Source organism: Mytilus galloprovincialis, chromosome 2 (genome assembly GCF_965363235.1).
Source record: "Mytilus galloprovincialis chromosome 2, xbMytGall1.hap1.1, whole genome shotgun sequence".
In the NCBI taxonomy this organism is placed as follows: Eukaryota; Metazoa; Mollusca; class Bivalvia; order Mytilida; family Mytilidae; genus Mytilus; species Mytilus galloprovincialis.
The window spans coordinates 91,298,533-91,316,971 of NC_134839.1; the positions used below are offsets into that span (position 1 = coordinate 91,298,533).

Consider the following 18,439-nt stretch of genomic DNA (forward strand, 5'->3'; position numbering starts at 1 on the left):
AAAGGTTATCGATATTAAAAGGTTTGTAATACTATAAAAGACAAAGCATGCGTTCATAATTTCTCACACCACATTCCATTACAAGCAGGTAAGACGTAATCATAAGTATTGTCTATGCAGCAGGCCATTTGTTCAAATGTACTAAAACCAGTCGGTCTCATGTTTCGTTACACATAGTTTTATGGTAAGGCTATTTTGATGAGCCGAAACATATTTGACTTATGAATGCATTTTCAATTAAAACAAAAATATCTCAACAATAAGTAAAATTTATAACAGACAAAAGAAATCCTTTGATTCAATATATAAGTACCAATAAATAAAACAATCATATTCTGTTCTTCTCATATTTTACATACGTTTTACAGTTCTTTTGTTTATGCAGGTAGATTATTTCTAACTTTCCTATACATGTATTACTCTTCAACAAATTCTTGTAACTTACATGTTTCCATATAAAATGTATAACACATCCTCTTTCATTACAATTTAAAAAAAAGGAAAGAAAGAATATTAAAGGAAGAATAATTCCACAATGTTTAACGACAAAAGATGACCATTCCTATATTCTTAGTTTTTTTTCTAATTGTCTTCTCATGTCTAAATAAGGCTGTTAGTTTTCTCGTTTGAATTGTTTTACATTGTCTTATCGGGGCCTTTTATAGCTGACTATGCGGTATGGGCTTTGCTCATTATTGAAGGCCTACGGTGACCTAAAGTTGTTAATGTCTGTGTCATTTTGGTCATTTGTGAATAGTTGTCTCATTGGCAATCATACCACATCTTCTTTTTTATATTTTAACTGATACATTTACCAAAATATTGTCTTATAATTTAAAAAATAGATCGTTTCATTTATTTGTACATATATGCGACCTTTTCGATGTATTCGAACACAAAGTTTATGTTAGAATAAGGTCCTACTTTAGGGGACTATAATTCAAAGATGTAAATACGCTATGCTGCATACCAATCTATTTTGTTATGTGTCATTTTTGTGTTTATACTAATCTTGCTACATATAGTTATCGGAGAATTGATGTTGGTCCTTTTGGGATTTATGTTCCTGTACAAACATTCAAACCTCCAACAGCTCGCTGTTGCCATTACTTCATTTATCTAACGAGATATGATAATGTTATATAGTAATTCTGTTTTTCCGTTATTACTTTTTGCCGCAACATTTCTCGTGAGCGTATGATCTTTATGATAATTTCTCAGAAATTGATAATCACTTGATAACTTCAAATTTAATTCCGCAATAGGACCGATATTGATATTTCTAAATTGTACAGTTTATTTGGTTATATTTTCAAATGGTTATCATTTACTTGAACTACTGTTATTTACTTTTAGTTAAAAACTTGAAGATGAAACTTGCTTTTGCTTTATTGATGTTGTTAGCAGTAGTGTTTTCAATGCCACAGAAAAGACTTCTTCTTGGTAAGTGTTCATGGTCCTATTAACTATACAGTGGTGTCAACTTATGTACGCAAAATTGACCTAATATAAACTTTTGTTCTGATTTTAGGTTTATTTTGGTCTTAAAGCTCTACAATCGATTCGTTTTTTCTACATCAGGGACTTTCACAAAATTTCAAAATGTTCCGGGCGAAGTTAAATCAAGAAAAGCGTTTATGACATATATTATTTATAAAAAAGTTGATTCTATTTTGTATGCTATAAACTCGATGATTTTTTAACATTATTTGTTCTTTTTTATGAGGTAAAAGCAGTACTGTTTTGGTAGTATTACGCCTACAAAATAGTAAAATGACAAAAATACCAATCTTTAATAAAAATTAAAACGAAATGTCCCCTATCAATTGGCATAATCAAAACCAAACAAATCAAATACAAAAGAAAATAACGGTCGTATTCTTGACTTGTTTAAGGCATTAGTAATATAAAAAAAAGGAGATTAAATCTTGTTTTAGAGCTAGCTGAACCTTTCACTTGCATGTCAGTCAAATATCAAGTGATTGAAAGTGTTTAACTGCACTGAAAAAAATCTTAAATTATTATATGACTGACGAATATGGTTTTAAAGCATACACAGGCTCATTTCTAAGATTGAAGAAGATATTCTAAAGTATAAAACAAAGTTTTTCATCTGGTGTCTTTCTCTTTCAACTTTTTGTGGTTCGACCAGAGTTCCCACGTTTCAAACATAAGATTTGGAAAGAATTTCCGCGATTCCCTGGTTCGGTATGTAGTTCAAATGATATCTATATTTTATAAATGCGCAAGTTATGTTTATTTAGCGAAATATCATTTACTGCAATATGTTTAACATATCGATACTTATTGAGCAAACAGATAACTTGGGTATACAACGCATTTTTTTTTTCTTTCTTTAAAAAATTTAAGTAAAAAATTTCATGGAATAAAAACAAATTTTGTTTCATAGCAAGATTATTTTTTTCGTTCTGACAGCTTTTTAATTGAAATGCTTCTATTAACACCCATTTGTAACAAAAACATCTTGTTATGTTAAATTCAGTTGATTGTTCAATGATATTTTATTATTCTTGAACTAGCTAATTTTTGTTAATTTGTTATAGGGATGTTTACCTTATGCTATTCGAAATATATCGTTATTTAAGAAAAAGGTAAATTAAGGTAGCTTTTATTAAACAAAAATTGTTTTAACTTGCGTATATAAATTAATTTTCTTCAGTATACATTTATATTTAGTTTTTTATCTTGTAAAGTTGACATCAACCCTATCAGGAGTTGGCCAACCGTTATGTTATATCTGCGTATAACAGTTGACCACAGATATGTTCTATTGTTTGAACCACAATTCTGTCCTCTGGTGCTCAAATGTTACATTACCGAATGCGGCTTATCTCTGAATCAGTACTTGATGAGCAACATGACCGGTACGGTCTTGCCCGGTACCACATTTGGATCAGTAACCCATGATTAAGTTGGGATTAGTTTGGTCAGTCTTTAGTTTTCTATGTTGTGTTTTTTTACTTGTTCATAATTCTATCATATCTCGTATTTATCCATAGCGTTGTTGTCAACTTTTCTTCGACATGATCAGATTGGATTGTTTCTTGATATTTTCCGAATTTTTTATTATTATTTTTTTTTTTGGCAAATTAGTATATAAATGATGGATATCTGTCAAAACAGATTGAAAAAACTATTTGAAAGAATCTGAATGTTTTATGTAGAATTAAAAATTCAAATTCAAGCTATAAAATCCCCAATCTAGAAATGTTTGTTCTTACAGAGGATAATGGTCGGTTTACAACTGAGAGCTTTAGCTAGCTATAAAACCAGAATTATCCAACCGTTTTCTACATAAGATCATGCATGTACCAAGTCTGATATATGACAGTTAGTATCCAATCGTTTGATGAGTTTAAGTTTATTATTTTGCCTTTCCGTTTTGAATATCTTTGGTATTTGTGTTATTTAATAATAAGGAAACCAAACAAATTATTTATGTTATTAACAGTTTTGGAAGGTTTTGCAAATTATTTTCTCATTTTAGATACTTTACTTGCAACCGATGAACTGAAAAAACTAGTAAACGATATATTTAGTTCATTAGGTGGTAATGCAACTGAACAGGCATGTGAAACTGAATGCCACACACTCATCCAACACGATCATCTCCTGCAATTCGGATGTCCACTGGTTTGTAAGAGGTAAACTTATATTGCTATTATCATTTCCTTATCATTAAAAAGGGGTTTTATATTATCATGGAAAATATGTAGAAATATTATATATTTTTGTCAACCCAACTTTTCAATGTAACTAAAGAAGGGGCGAAAGATACCTGAGGGAACAAAACGAACTCAAAGATAAAAAATAATCTGACAACGCCATGGCTAAAAATGAAAAAGACGAACAGAAAAATAATAGTATATAAGGCACAACATAGAAAACTAAAAACTAAGCGATACAAATCCCACCAAAAACTGGGGGTTATCTTAGGTGCTCCGGAAGAGTAATCAGATCCTGCTCCAGATGTGGCACTTGTCGTGTAGCTCATGTTATTACAAACCCGGTAAATAGTCTAATTTGGTAGGTCATATTCATGAAAAGGGCTGGTATGTATGTTGGAAGATAAAAAATAAATGTTCATGCTTCAAGCATTCAAAACACTACAAACCATTAAAAGTCTGAAATGGCCTATATCTGTACTCGACTGTACTGATTTTTACTCGACCAGTCTGAATTCGTCTGAGATTTACTTGATAATACTCGACTGTAGTCTGAACCATACTTAACAGTCTGAATGTGTACTTGACCAGTACTTAACCATTTTATACGAGTCTGAACCGTACTCGACCTAGTCTGAACCGTACTCGACCTAGTCTGAACCATACTCGACCTAGTCTGAACCATACTCGACCAAGTCTGAACCAACTTAGACCTATTCTTTGTATCTATCAACTGAATTTTATCAATTTAGGAATTCTTTTAATAAAAATGAAATTTGAACAACAACTTGAAATTAAAAATGTATTCAATACAGTATTGAAATTAAAATTTCACAATAATCAACTATAATATAACTTCAACTCAATATTGATCAACACTTACATAATAATGTATATCAACTTTTAAAATATAATTAAAACAAGCTGATCAAATAATCTAAAAAAATGAGTTGTGACTTATATTTTCAATATTATTCAAAATTTTATGAATATTTCGGAAGTATTTTATGGAAACTGGACTATTTTCACCATTTACTTAAGCCTAGTATAGATTTATGGTGTCAGTTGAGTGAATGTTTTTTTATTAAGATATATAAAAATAGTATATAAAACAACTTAATAAATTTAAAAAAAAAATGAGAGCTTAATTGGTCCGAGACCACAATTGTCGTCCCTTGATTTTCGTTGTTCACGAATATAGTCCCTAGTGTTAACAGTGGGTTACTTGCCAATAATTTTTATACCCCTTCCAAATTTATTTCTCCATGTTTAATGCCTCAAATTGTAAGTAGGGGGGTGAAACTACACTGTAAAAAAATTTGGGTCCAGAATTTTACAGGAAAGTAGTGATTTGGTCCAGCTGAAAAAGGTTAAAAATTAGCACTTCGGAAGCTGTCAAAAGATTTCAAGACACCCTAAACACAAAATTGTCCATATTTTGAGTTAGAGGCGATGAAGTTTTCTATATTTTTGATATAATTTGTCCCAAAAGTAGTTCAACACACTGTAAAAATTTCATTGAGAAAGCGCAGGTGGGATTTTTTTTATTTTCATTTATGTTCTAAAAGAAATGCACTACGAATTAATTGTGTTCTCGGACCTAAGAGGTGAAGTCTGTAAATATAGAATCTGTACTTTGGCAACTTCCCTAAATGATTTGGTGGTTTCAATTTGTCAAATAGCATGAAACTAAAGGATTTACACTTTTATTTTATAGAATTTCTGCAAAAATGACCAATTTTGGCATTTTATGGTCAAAATAGGCATTTTAAGGCTTTTTCAATAATGATGCATACATGGCATCCTGACTTTTTATCTGACAGGTTTTCATGTGTCAATACTTGTGTTTCTATGCCTTTATCTAGTTCTTTTGCTTGTTTATGAACTCAGAATCTACAGAAAAGAACATTATCTCAGACAATATGTACAAAATGTGTTGTATAAATGACCCTTGTCTTAACGCCCTGTTTGGATGAAGTCAAAAGTGGGGTTCTTGGTACATAAAATTTGAAGTCCACAATAAAGACCTCACTAAATTTGTATCAAAAGCACTTTGCAATGTCTATTGTACCTGTTCCATCTCACATAATATCTTTCTTTTCTTCTGTAGGATAGCAAGTGGTTTAGATATAAGCCTGTTGAGACTAAAATTGCATTCAAGTTTTTCATTAAAAAGGCAAAAATCTTTGTATCATACCATACTGTCTGTAAGAAAAGTTAATTGCAAGAGCCTTTTTGTGCTCAGATTTGTTGTATCATGTCACATGAGTATAGAAATGATAAAAAAGACACAATTTTTTATTTCTTATAGCCTCAATATGCATTTTTTAATGTAAATATGTGGCACGGCCTAAATTGACCCTTATTTCTTTCCAGTCTTACTTGGCTTAAGACCCTTTTAAAGTAATATGATATGTTATTTGTGACTTTTCTTTCCATTTAAAGTACATTCAATACATATGTAAGGATTATTTATAACCTAAAAGCTTCACAAATTTAAAATTGCTGGAAAATATTACATCTTCATGTAAGGCCCCCTTTCATTGAAAAACCTCAATTTTTAGGCCCAGGCTGATATAAATTTGACTTTTGAATAATTATGCTAAGTCTGATATATCAAATGAGTACTCTATTGCTTTTAGTACATAATAAATGATATATTAGGGCATTTAAAAAGTATTTTTTTGCAATATTTTAATTTTCAAAGCCCAAAATGTTGATAGTTGAAATTATTCAATTTTAACGTCAAAATTAAACACGCAAAGATGAGTATAGAATTTAGCATATTGTCTATAATATATATCCTATTGTTATGAAACTTTGCAAGCAGTGTTATAATTTATTAAGCTTTGGTCATACCAAGTTTTTTTAAGATTTGTCAACTCTTTCTATCCTATTAGGTCCGAGACCACAATTGTCGTCCCTTGATTTTCGTTGTTCACGAATATAGTCCCTAGTGTTAACAGTGGGTTACTTGCCAATAATTTTTATACCCCTTCCAAATTTATTTCTCCATGTTTAATGCCTCAAATTGTAAGTAGGGGGGTGAAACTACACTGTAAAAAAATTTGGGTCCAGAATTTTACAGGAAAGTAGTGATTTGGTCCAGCTGAAAAAGGTTAAAAATTAGCACTTCGGAAGCTGTCAAAAGATTTCAAGACACCCTAAACACAAAATTGTCCATATTTTGAGTTAGAGGCGATGAAGTTTTCTATATTTTTGATATAATTTGTCCCAAAAGTAGTTCAACACACTGTAAAAATTTCATTGAGAAAGCGCAGGTGGGATTTTTTTTATTTTCATTTATGTTCTAAAAGAAATGCACTACGAATTAATTGTGTTCTCGGACCAATTGTTTTGTTTTATTAAACCAGGAATTTAATATAATCATGATAATAGAATTTCCATAGCAATCCTTGATAACCTTTTTAAAAAAGGAAATGTATTCCAAAGTAACAGTAAAAAAATATTTCAATTAATTTAAGTATTTTTTTTTGTCAAATTAACATGGCATACATAAAGCACTTTAATATGTTCTTATTACCTCAGTACATGTGTGTTTTACAGGTAAAAAGAGAGCCCTATTTTCTTTAATTCGTGTATTACTTATCTAGTACATACATGTATATTCGAAAGGCCTTGTTATTTAATTTAAACAAGATGTTGCAATTTTGAATCAATGTTATTTAGAATTTAATACCTCTGGCCAGGTGTGATCTTATTTATGAGTTTGCCCCCAAGCAGAGGTTATACTTTATACTTCACCACTAATCAGAAAAACAACTTTATTTATTTATTTAATTTTATCCCTTTTTCAAATAAGCTATATATAATATATATATATTTTTTATCCTAAATATAATCAGAGATATATTTCTTTTATAAGTTTAAATTTTTTTTATAAATTTTGTTGGCTGTTGTTATATATATATATATATATATATATTCAGTTAAAAGTTAAAAAGAAATTTATTTTAACAGTTAAAAAAGTAGAGGTTTTTTGGTCTAGTATGGTTCAGACTGGTCGAGTATTGTTCAGACTTTTGGTTAAGTATGGTTTAGACTGGAAAAATAGGTCGAGTACATGTCGAGAATGGGTTAAGACTGTTTCAGACTGGTCGAGTAATAGTTCAGATTATTTTCAACGGCAAAGATAAGGGTCAAGTACGATTCAGTACAGTCAAGTATGGTTCAGACTGAGGTCGAGTAATGTCAAGTAAAAGTCAGACCAATTCAGACTGGTCGAGTAAAAATCAGTACAGTCGAGTACAGATATAGGCCATTTCAGACTTTAATGGTTTGTAGTGAAACACATACATTGAATATAGTTAGTATAAGACATAGTTTGACGCGAACAAAACTATTGTACAGCATGAATATAATATACATATAACTTTGAATAACGAAATTTAAAACCTGTCAAGGCCCGAATAGAAAAGCCCAGATACTTTAAGACCAAATCTGACTGAATTATAAAGCCTAAGGGCAATAGGTTCTATCATTTTATCAACCTGCTAAGTTTGTATTTACCAATATTGTGATTATCATGAAAATTTATCAAAGATCCCAAGTTTATTATATTTAAAAGTAAAAGAAAAAGAAACGTTTACTAACTAAATGATGTGAAACAATCTGAAACTGTTGATAATACAAATAAGTAAAACATCCAATACCAGATAGTACTGGAGAAACAAATTGACTCTATATCAACACATGGGACCAGGTAAAGCTCACCTCCGGGTGCGGGAGTTTCTCGCTGCATTGAAGACCCATTGGTGGCCTTCGGCTGTTTCTACTTTTTGGTCGGCTTGTTGTCTCTTTGATACATTCCCCATATCCATTCTCAATTTTAGATGGTATGGATAGCCTGACAAGGTACAAACACATCATTGATAGGTTTAACCAGTATTATGTGAGCATACACAAGATTCATATGACTATCTAGACCATATGTCGTAAAAGAAAAAAATATGCAATATATATATATAAAACATAAAACACAGTGCAGCTACAAACAGATTGACCACTTGTATATTATTCATCAAATTATCTTTTATTTTATATCAACAGTTTCCAGAGTTTGGTTCACCGCTTTGAACCTGGAAAATAAGCTGTTCATATGACAATGTCAACCAACGTGTGAATCAACGAAATAAAATCAACAATATTTACTGTCTCATGCTTTTTTTTATTAATTATTCTGTATCAGCCCATCCTCGTTTTGAGATTTTTCGTTTTCTTAATTGTTTTTTATAGAGTGGATTGTGATTGGGGTTGGTCTAGCTTGCATTTTACTTTTGCCCATAGTGTTGGGTTTGATTATTTTATTGTTTCCATTGGTATTGTCGTTCCTCTTCCCCTGTTTAGTAAAGAGGAAAAATATTCAGCTGATTACCATAGCATCTATAAGATATTGTTTTGCAATGAACGGGAGGGAGCTGCTGTTTATATTTAATGTAAAAAAAACATATATATTGGCCACTGAAAAAGTTTAAATCATGAAATTGAACGTGTCCCCGAAAAAAAAAATGTTACAAATAAATTGTCGTATGTCACATATGCATTAAAAGTTTCTTGCATATAAATCGCCACAAAAACAAATGCAATAGTATCAGCAATGTGACAAAGGAAAGGAGTCATCTTCGGAATGGTCAAATGGCTGATATTATTGCATTTGGTTTTTTTGGGTTGTATATTTTAAGAAAAACCTTATAAGTCTATTCATTGCATATCCAATGTATGCCATGCTTATATTACCGGTACTACTATTTATTAAGTGTACTACCTTAAAAAAACTCACTGGATACGAAATATTACCTTTTATTTCTGCTAACAGCCGGTGTAGTATTTATAAATTACTTATTTATTCAAGTGAGAGTTTAGCCAGCTGTAAAACCAGGTTTAAACCACAAATTTATACACAAGAAAATATGACAGTTGCTTTCCATTCGTATGATGAGTTTTATCGTTTGATTTTGCATTTCGATAAACGACTTTCCGTTTTGAATTTTCATTTAAGTTCGGTATTTTTTGTTGAGGACTGTATGTTGTCCTCTATTTGTCTTCTGGTATATATTTTGAGTTTGCATGCCATCTTATTGTTCTCATTCCAAGATATCATTTTGTTCATATTGCAAAAACAAATAAAGTTTACGAAAATTGTAATATTTGTGTTTTTCGTACTACTAAGTACAGCTGCTGGTTAACTGTCACTGAATTTTCAACCAGAAATTTAGCTAGAAAATCGTTTCTGGTTCAATAGATATGAGATAGTTTTTCGAATAAATTCGAAATTCATTAACATATGTTAATGCGTTTTAACTTTTTATACCTCCTCTTGGCGAAATCGACATGATACCAATCTAGCCGTTATATCTAGTTCGTTTTGATCATATGCTCTCAAATAGTCTTGTACCAGTTTTTTTGCAGAACTAAGTAAATTGGGTGACATTTCTTTTAATTTGTTTGTGTGTGTGTGTGTGTGTGTGTGTGTTTGATGTTGTTTCATTTTTTTACGCAAAATATTCTATGAAATTGCAAAAAGATTTTAAAATATGTCAACAAGTTATATATACAAGTCTAAATTGAAAACTACGTTCAAACCGATTGTGTTGGATAAAAACCCCAATTCTTATACATGTGCATGTACAACAAATTTCGTTGTAGAAGGGTCTTAATACAGCACTATATATATAGTCCAGCTGCTTACTCTGGTCCTTAAATACAACAATTTCACCTTCAATGGTGATCATTACCTCCAAATAAACGGGACAGCGATAGGGAGGAAAATGGCACCGTCCTACGCTAATATTTTCATGGGCAAATTAGAAAAACAATTTTTTTCAACATCTTTATCCAAACCTCTGTCTTGGTTCCGTTTCATTGATGTTGTTGGCATGAAATGGATTGAATCCCAACATAAACTGGATGATTTTATTAGACATGCAAACAACGCCCATCAGTCAAATTAAATCTGCTTATGAAATTTCCGACTTTAAAATGTCTTTCTTAGACACCACTACATCTATAAAGGATGGTGTCATATCAACAGACCTCTACTGTAAACCTATAGAAAAACATAAGTACCTTTCTCTCCAAAGCTGTCACCCCAAACACTGTACAAAAAGTATCCCGTATAGTCAAGATTTCAGAATAAAGCGGATTTGCTTCTCTGAGGAGGCTGTCACGAAACGGTTACAGGAACTTCGCGGATTTTTGACAAAACGAGGTTATAAGAAATTGGACACAGATAAGGGGTTTGCGCGCTAACAATAACAGCCGCAATGACCTGTTACAATACAAACGAAAGAAGAGCAGCAAAATAGTTCCGTTTTGTTCTAACATACAATCCAGCTTTTACTAACCTTTCACGTTTGATCCGTGCCAATTGGCAAATTATTGCCAAACATCCTAAATTATCCTAGATCTTTCCCAATCCTCCTGTCTTAGCTTTTCGGAGACCAACAAGTCTGAATGACTTATTTGTAAGAGCTGCCGTCTCCTCAAATAAAAGCTGTTCAACCGCAGGATGGTGCAAGTCATGTGGTAACAGACGATGTCTGACTTGTCAACAAATACTAAATACTCAAACAGTTACTTGCCACTCGACTGGGTCTGTGTACACTATATTTTGCAATGTAACTTGCAAAACCCAGAATGTTGTATACCTCCTTCAGTTTCGATGTGGCATGCAGTATGTTGGCAAAGACAGAGCAGCCATTCAACAAACGCATGAATGGTCATCGAAGTGACTTCACTTGCAAGCCCGACCTACCCGTAAGTCGTCATTTGAGATCACCTGGGCACACCCAAGCTGATCTCAAAAACCTTACCATCACAATCATAGACCACAACGAGGGTTAGTCAAAGGTCAACAGAGTCGCTCGGGAAAGATTTTGGATAAGAAAGTTAAGGACAGTTTCCCCAGAGGGCATAAATGAAAAAACATAGAATGAGTCATTCATTTTCCTGTCATCCCTTTTTTCAAAAATTGTTTACCTACTATCACTTGTTTCCAGTAACTCCGGCTTCCGCACTGGATTTACAGTTTAATTTTTCTAAATTATACCAGTTTTATTACAGGGCTCCATTTATTTGGATGGATGTATAAGTACGTAGCCACGTTCAATTATTTTACCTTAATAAATAAAATTTTACTTATTTTGCCACATTATTAAACTGCTATTCGTTTTGGAGGCTTAAATATGTAGTTTCTGTCAGTTGTGTCAGTTCACATCGCAAATAATTATTTTTATTTTGGGATATCTTTGTTGTCATTGCGTCGTGTTTGGAACTTTTAAAATTATACCAGCGTCTGTGATGTTCGTTTAAATTGTAGAAATTTCAAGATTTTGATAGTGTCTCAGTTTGTTTATATAATAGTAATAAAATTCTTTATCTGACGAAGGTAACACATTTAACAATTACATGTTAATCCTCCATGAGGCCTTCAAAAACTATTAATACAAATAGAAAAGAAAATACACACAAAATAAACTACATAATACAGTTAAATATAGCAGCTTATATATTGAATAAGTACATATGCATTCAGTAGGAAATAAAATATGTTTCGTGCATCTTTATTCTGTTCAGTTAGAAAATAGTTTGAACAGTTGGTCTTAAATGTATCTAAATTATCTATCTCTGTAATATTATTAGATAAATTATTTCAGGTAATAAGACCAGATATTTAGATGTTCTTTTTAAAAAATCAGAATTAGGTATTGGTACATGGAGAAGTCCTGATGTTGTCGACCTCAGACAATAATTATAAAGATCAGGACAAGCATCCATGCAAGTTTTTTTTAAACATTACTGTTGATGGAAAATCAAAAGAAACAGATAAAACTAATCTTGTAGCACGTTTTTGGAGCTTATGTTTCCTCTCCAGATTATAATTAGCTTTTGTGGTAAGACCCCATACTGTACAGCAGTAGTGAATAATGGGTATATTGACATGATTCATTTGACATCGTACTATTATTGAAGAAGGATATCTGTTATCCGAAATATCTAATATTTGTTCATTTTATAGTTATTATATGGCGATGTTGTACCCTTTTTGACTTGTAATATATATATATATAAGTACGTCTGAGTCAGTGACAACTCTACAACAGATTTATCCATCGGATCGCCATCAATGATGTTGATACATGGCTGTGTACATAATGTATATACAATTCGTCTAAACATCAACCCAACAATGCAAATTTACAGATCTAACATTGTTGGGTTGATGTTTAGACGAGTTGTATATATATATAATCAGGGATTTTATAAAATCACTAACAGTTTCAGTGTTTTGTATTTCAGGGATGTGGTATGATTGCCAATGAGACAACTATCCACAAAAGGCCAAAATGACACAGACATTAAATTCCCTGAATTTAATCAGTGAATCTGTAAAAAAGATCTTAATTATTTCAGGGATTTTGTAAAATCACTAGTCAAAATCAGGGATTTTATAAAACCACTAATCAGTTCAGTGCTTTTACAAATTCCCTGAAATTTCAGTGATTTTACAAAATCCCTGATTTCACAAATTCCCTGTAACATATATATATAAACGAGTCTAAATTGAAAACCTATGATTGCGTTGGATAAAAACCGCAATTATATATATATACAACTCGTCTAAACATCAATCCAACATTGTTAGATCTGTAAATTTTCTTTCGCAAATTTTTTGTTCTTCCCTCGCCTGGATTCGAACCCATGCTACTGAGATGGATAAATCTGTTGTAGAGTTGTGACTGACTCAGACGTACTTATTAATATAACTGTTTTCTGTGACTGTATCTTGCATTGATTTGTAGGATCCTTTACTGTAGATAATTGAGCTGATCTGTAACAATAACATCTCCATGCCTTATATACCATGTACTGTAGTACGCCGCTAGATTAAAACTGACGAGGAAAGGTAACATACGGCCACCGAAAGCTTTATTATTGAAGCCCAGTTGGTCGTGTTGTCTAGCGGGACGGCTACAGTGCAGGCGATTTGGTGTCACGATATCTCAGTAGCATGGGTTCGAATCCCGGCGAGGGAAGAACAAAAAATTTGCGAAATCAAATTTACAGACCTAACATTGTTGGGTTGATGTTTAGACGAGTTGTATATATATATATGTGTAATGCTATTACTTGTTTACCCGCTTCGTCATTTACTGGGTTTGCTTTTATTTTGATTTTTTTTATTTGTGTTTTTTGTTTTTCGCGTCTGGCAAAAGTATACGAAAGAAGTCCGCATCAAATACAAAAAAAACTTTGTTTTGTATATTAGAGGAAAGTACGATAACATTTCTCATTATACTTATTATCAGTTAATTTACAAGCCATCAAATCGTTTCATTTAATGGAATTTGATGAGATTGTCATAGAAGTTAGATGTTTAGCTAGCTTTAAAACCAAATTTAATCAACACTTCCTACATAATAAAATGCCTGTACCAAGTCAGGAATATTACAGTTGCTATCCTTTTGTTTGATGTGTTTTAAAATTTTGATTTTCCATTTGATTATGGATTTTCCGTTTGAATTTTCCACGGAGTTCAGATTTTTTGTGATTTTACTTTTCATGTATATTTGTTAAAGAAAAACATAAATTAAATAATATTTATACATAAGTTTTAATATTAAACAATTGTTGGTATATACTCCTTTACACAGCTGTTGTAGAGTGTCCGAAACGGTGAACTAAGCTCTGGAAACTAAAAAATAATAATATGTCGTTTAAACGTAATGTATTGAATAATATTCATTGGGTATAAAAAGATCAATATGCAGATATTTTCCAATTTATAAATTTAAATTTTCTTAACTGATGATTTATCGATTTTCATTCTAAATGTGACCAAATTATTCAGTCAAACACATGATTCAGATGATCAATCTTCTTGTATTTATCATATATTTCTTAACATTTGAAGGCGGTAATTAAATTGTATTTACATTTTTTTTGTTTAAAAAATTTGTAAATATCAAAGATTTCTTACCTTTTGCATACTAGCGGGCATCCAAATTGAAGAAGATGATCTTGTTGAATAAGTACGTGACATTCAGTTTCGCATGCTTGCTCTGTGGCATTTGTACCTAATGTTCCTACCAACCCATCTATCAATGTTTTCAATTCAGTTCCTTTGAATACGGTATCTGTAATAGAGATAATAAGTGAATGTCACTGATACGTTTCCTAATGGCGTTGTGTTTCTCATGTAAACACAAACCCGGTGATAAGTATAAATTGAAAGGTCACATTCGACAAAGAGGGAGAGATAAATGGGTTCGTCAACTGGAATATATCCGTCGATATCTGTTTGACAAGTATTTCAAAACAATTAAATGATGTTGTTTGTTAAAGTGTCGATTGGATGATTTCAACTACTGCATTTGAAACTCCAGGTTTAATAGTTTTCTTATAATCACACCCCTCTATCAGGGAAATTAAAGTTATGGAGTATCGTATCAACTGGGAAATGTGTACCTCATATGCAGGCGCTTTTTTATGTTTCTTCATAGAATTTGAAAGTTCACATTGGGAAGCTTTTTTCCTTCTTTTTTTTTAACAATTTAATTATTTGTGTAACCGTAGTTAAGTCAGTTCAAAACTCTAAACTGTAATTCAATGTATCTATTATTGCAAAATGAAACTGTTATGAAAAATCTAATACAAAAATCCCTAACGATAAAGAATTAAAATTTATTTTAGAAATACGTATTCATTTATCAACAGTCAGTATTAGTTATCTTGGTATACATGTAATCAGGAGTGTACAAAAATTTTACACTGATGTTACACTCCTGATTACAGAACGACAACTAATATTGACTGTTGATAAATGAATACGCATTCCTAAAATGAAATTGTTTTCTTTAGTCGAAAGGGGAATGTATTTGCAACACCGGTGTAAAATTCCGTACACCCCTAATTATACCACATGACGAATTTCGTCTAAGAAGCGTTCCTTATTGATAAATTGTATACCCTAGTGTTAAATCTAAACAACCGCACTCATTAAACTTCTACTACATTTTTTTTCTGTTTTATAATTTTGTCAGAATCTTTATTGTTTTGGAACTTGTTCGTCTTGAGTATTAACTAAGTTATAAACATGGTATATTTGATGAGTTTTTTTTATTCAAACACTTACACTGTATTGCTAGAAAAAATTACAGATTTATTCAATAAAAAATATACTGTATCAACTGTATAATACTCACCAAGAAGTAGTCTCTTCTCTGGCATGGAAAATACTACTGGCAAAACCAACAATAAAGCAAATGCGAGTTTCATTGTTTTTGACTTTTCCTAAAAGAATATTTAAAGAAAAGTTTACAATAAATATATCATTTTTAATCATGTCAAGAAATTATTTACTATACAATTTTGCCTTGAAAATATGTAATGAATATCTAACACTATCAAGATCAAGAAAACTTTTGATCGTTTGTCGATTGATCAAAGTTGAACACAATAAACCAGGTTTAAAAGTAAAACTTACAGCTACCTTTGTTTTTTGTCATATGCTTGATTAATGGCGTAAACTTACCATAAAATATTGTACAAACTATCATATCTGCCTACGAAGCCAACAAAAAGCATATTGCAGAAATTGTAATTAATTTGCAATATTGATACAAAACAAGAACACGTAGCTTGACCGCTCTAACAGCTAACGTCCGTTCTGATCAAACGGAATGTCCGTTTATAAATTTAGAGATTATAAAAAAAATGCTGTTTCATATATTTTTGTACTTAAGTACACTAAAAATGAAAACGGGTCTTGTGTATACTGAACATATATGAATATTTACATAACGTATTTCACAAATACGATTAGTGTTTTGTAAGTATTTTATCAACATTTTTTTCTGTGAAAAAACGAAGTTTTTTTTCTAATTACAGTTCCTAAAGCTTTGAATTGGATAGAAATTTTATTTTCAACCGACCCTCATTGTCAATTTCTAGGTGTTAGTCAAGGTATGACGTAGACTTAGCTGGTTCTTTTTTGTATCTTTTATATCAAGTTCGATGGGATAGATGTGTTTAATATAGTCACCAAAGTTTGAATTATTTAGTGAGAGTACATCATAAATATAGCGAAAACCGATGTTAAAGGACGAAAATAGCCTCTTTTCAGTCTTCTTCAGAAGATCCTGCATCATGATAATGTCAGTTTCAAAGAATGTTTTGTTTGATTCAAAGAGATATTTTCCAAAGGGCATTTCACCCCTCCCTAACACAAGACATTTGTATTTACGTTGGCCATTCTTTTTTGAATAAATAAATGTTGTTTTTTTCCGCCAACAAGAGTCACGAACATTATATATTTCGATTCATGCGATCATACTATCACGTATTATGTTAAAGTTATTGTTCATGGTAGGTTTTACTTTAGCTTTAGTACAGTGTTTGGTCCCAACAATTTAAACCTTAGTACACATACTCACTATAAAGGATTTGTGTAATATGTGTGATATATTATTAATTTGTGTGATATGTGTGATATGTACTTAAGTACACTAGAAAGGCAAACGGTTCTTGTATATACTGAACATATATGAATATTTACATAACGTATATAACAAAAACAATTACTGTTTTTGTAGTATTAAATCATTTTTTTAGCTTTGAGTTAGATAGAATATTCATTACTGTAAAACATGATTTATACCTATATCGAACATTTATATATAATCCAAGATCAGTGATAATATTGTCAAATGCGTACTCCTTTTTGTGACATATTTTTAATACAATAATCAGTATTACTCTGTTTGCTGCTGGTTAAATCAACTAAAGATATGTGTCTTACCTGACGAAATTAAATAAGTGTCTGTGCTTTGGAAATTGTGGGTTTTTATACCATCTTATGACCATTTATCTATGCTAATTATAATCCAAGCTATGTGCCCTTACACCACTATATCATGCTTATCGTGTAATAGAACAAAGATTAGAAGTGAATTTTAAGGTCAAGAAACAGTAAATGGGCTATGTTAAAGATTTTAGAATTTTTTGCATACAACTGTGGATGGATGAACTAAACCTGAAAATCGAAAAACTAATGCATTTATCTCTTTTATTATCTGAAATATTACTGATTGATTTCTTTCAATATGGGTGAATATTTGTAAAGAAAGCATGCAAAAATTTATCAAAATCTGCAACATAGCCCATTTACTGTTCATTAACCTTAATAGATTGATGCACTGTAACGACGCGGAAAATGAAAATTGACCATACAAAAAATAGCTGAATGTTTTTGTTAGTAGACATTTGCAATTGTATCATTGTCCTTCACTCTGAAAATACTTTAGTGTCAAGGGTCGTCAGCATGAATGTATTACTTACAACAACGGTTTCATTTCCATATGCAAGGACATCCTGAAATAATGTTTTTTTTTTTAGTATTTACTAATTAGTTGGTTTCTAAGGATACATTATTCAATAGTGAGTAAGTATTGTAAATCTGGTGGCGGCTCACTTTCTCTGCTGCTATCTAGTTCTCGTTTTATAATTAATTTTTTGGTTGCAATCACGAGTTCACAGCAAATTGAAATAAAGATATATATTGTGGACATGTTAATGTATTGCAAACATTTGCATTTTTATTTATTGAATTACATACGCATTTTATAGATAAATTCAAATATGTCTACTTGAAAAGTACGAAAAACATATTATGTGCTTGAAGGTAAATTATGACCACGAACGCAGAAAGTGGTGTATTTAAAAAAAATGCTTCA

At 31.2% G+C, this 18,439-nt stretch overlaps 2 protein-coding genes across 3 annotated transcripts in view; one reads left to right on the top strand and one right to left on the bottom strand.

The window, feature by feature from the left end:
• The first annotated feature begins 26 nt into the window (after window positions 1–26).
• On the top strand, window positions 27–8,862 carry LOC143064854 (uncharacterized). 2 transcript variants are annotated; one of them, XM_076237996.1, is made up of 4 exons: window positions 27–88; window positions 1,357–1,443; window positions 3,509–3,665; window positions 8,757–8,862. In XM_076237996.1, the coding sequence occupies exons 2-4, from the start codon at window positions 1,371–1,373 to the stop codon at window positions 8,794–8,796; spliced, it is 270 nt and encodes an 89-aa protein (XP_076094111.1). In that variant the 5' UTR covers window positions 27–88; window positions 1,357–1,370; the 3' UTR covers window positions 8,797–8,862. The 2 variants fall into 2 exon arrangements, with proteins under 2 accessions (XP_076094111.1, XP_076094113.1); XM_076237998.1 differs by lacking the exon at window positions 27–88 and adding an exon at window positions 124–184.
• Window positions 8,863–14,300: 5,438 nt separating this feature from the next.
• LOC143062575 (uncharacterized) overlaps window positions 14,301–18,439 on the bottom strand; it is a 39,405-nt gene continuing 35,266 nt past the window's right edge. Inside the window, exons 10-12 of the mRNA XM_076234237.1 lie at window positions 15,911–15,998; window positions 14,686–14,842; window positions 14,301–14,400 (exon numbers count right to left, since the gene is read on the bottom strand). Of these exons, the coding sequence (XP_076090352.1) occupies window positions 14,352–14,400; window positions 14,686–14,842; window positions 15,911–15,998 (294 nt within the window). The 3' untranslated portion in view covers window positions 14,301–14,351. The remainder of the gene's footprint in view (window positions 14,401–14,685; window positions 14,843–15,910; window positions 15,999–18,439) is intronic.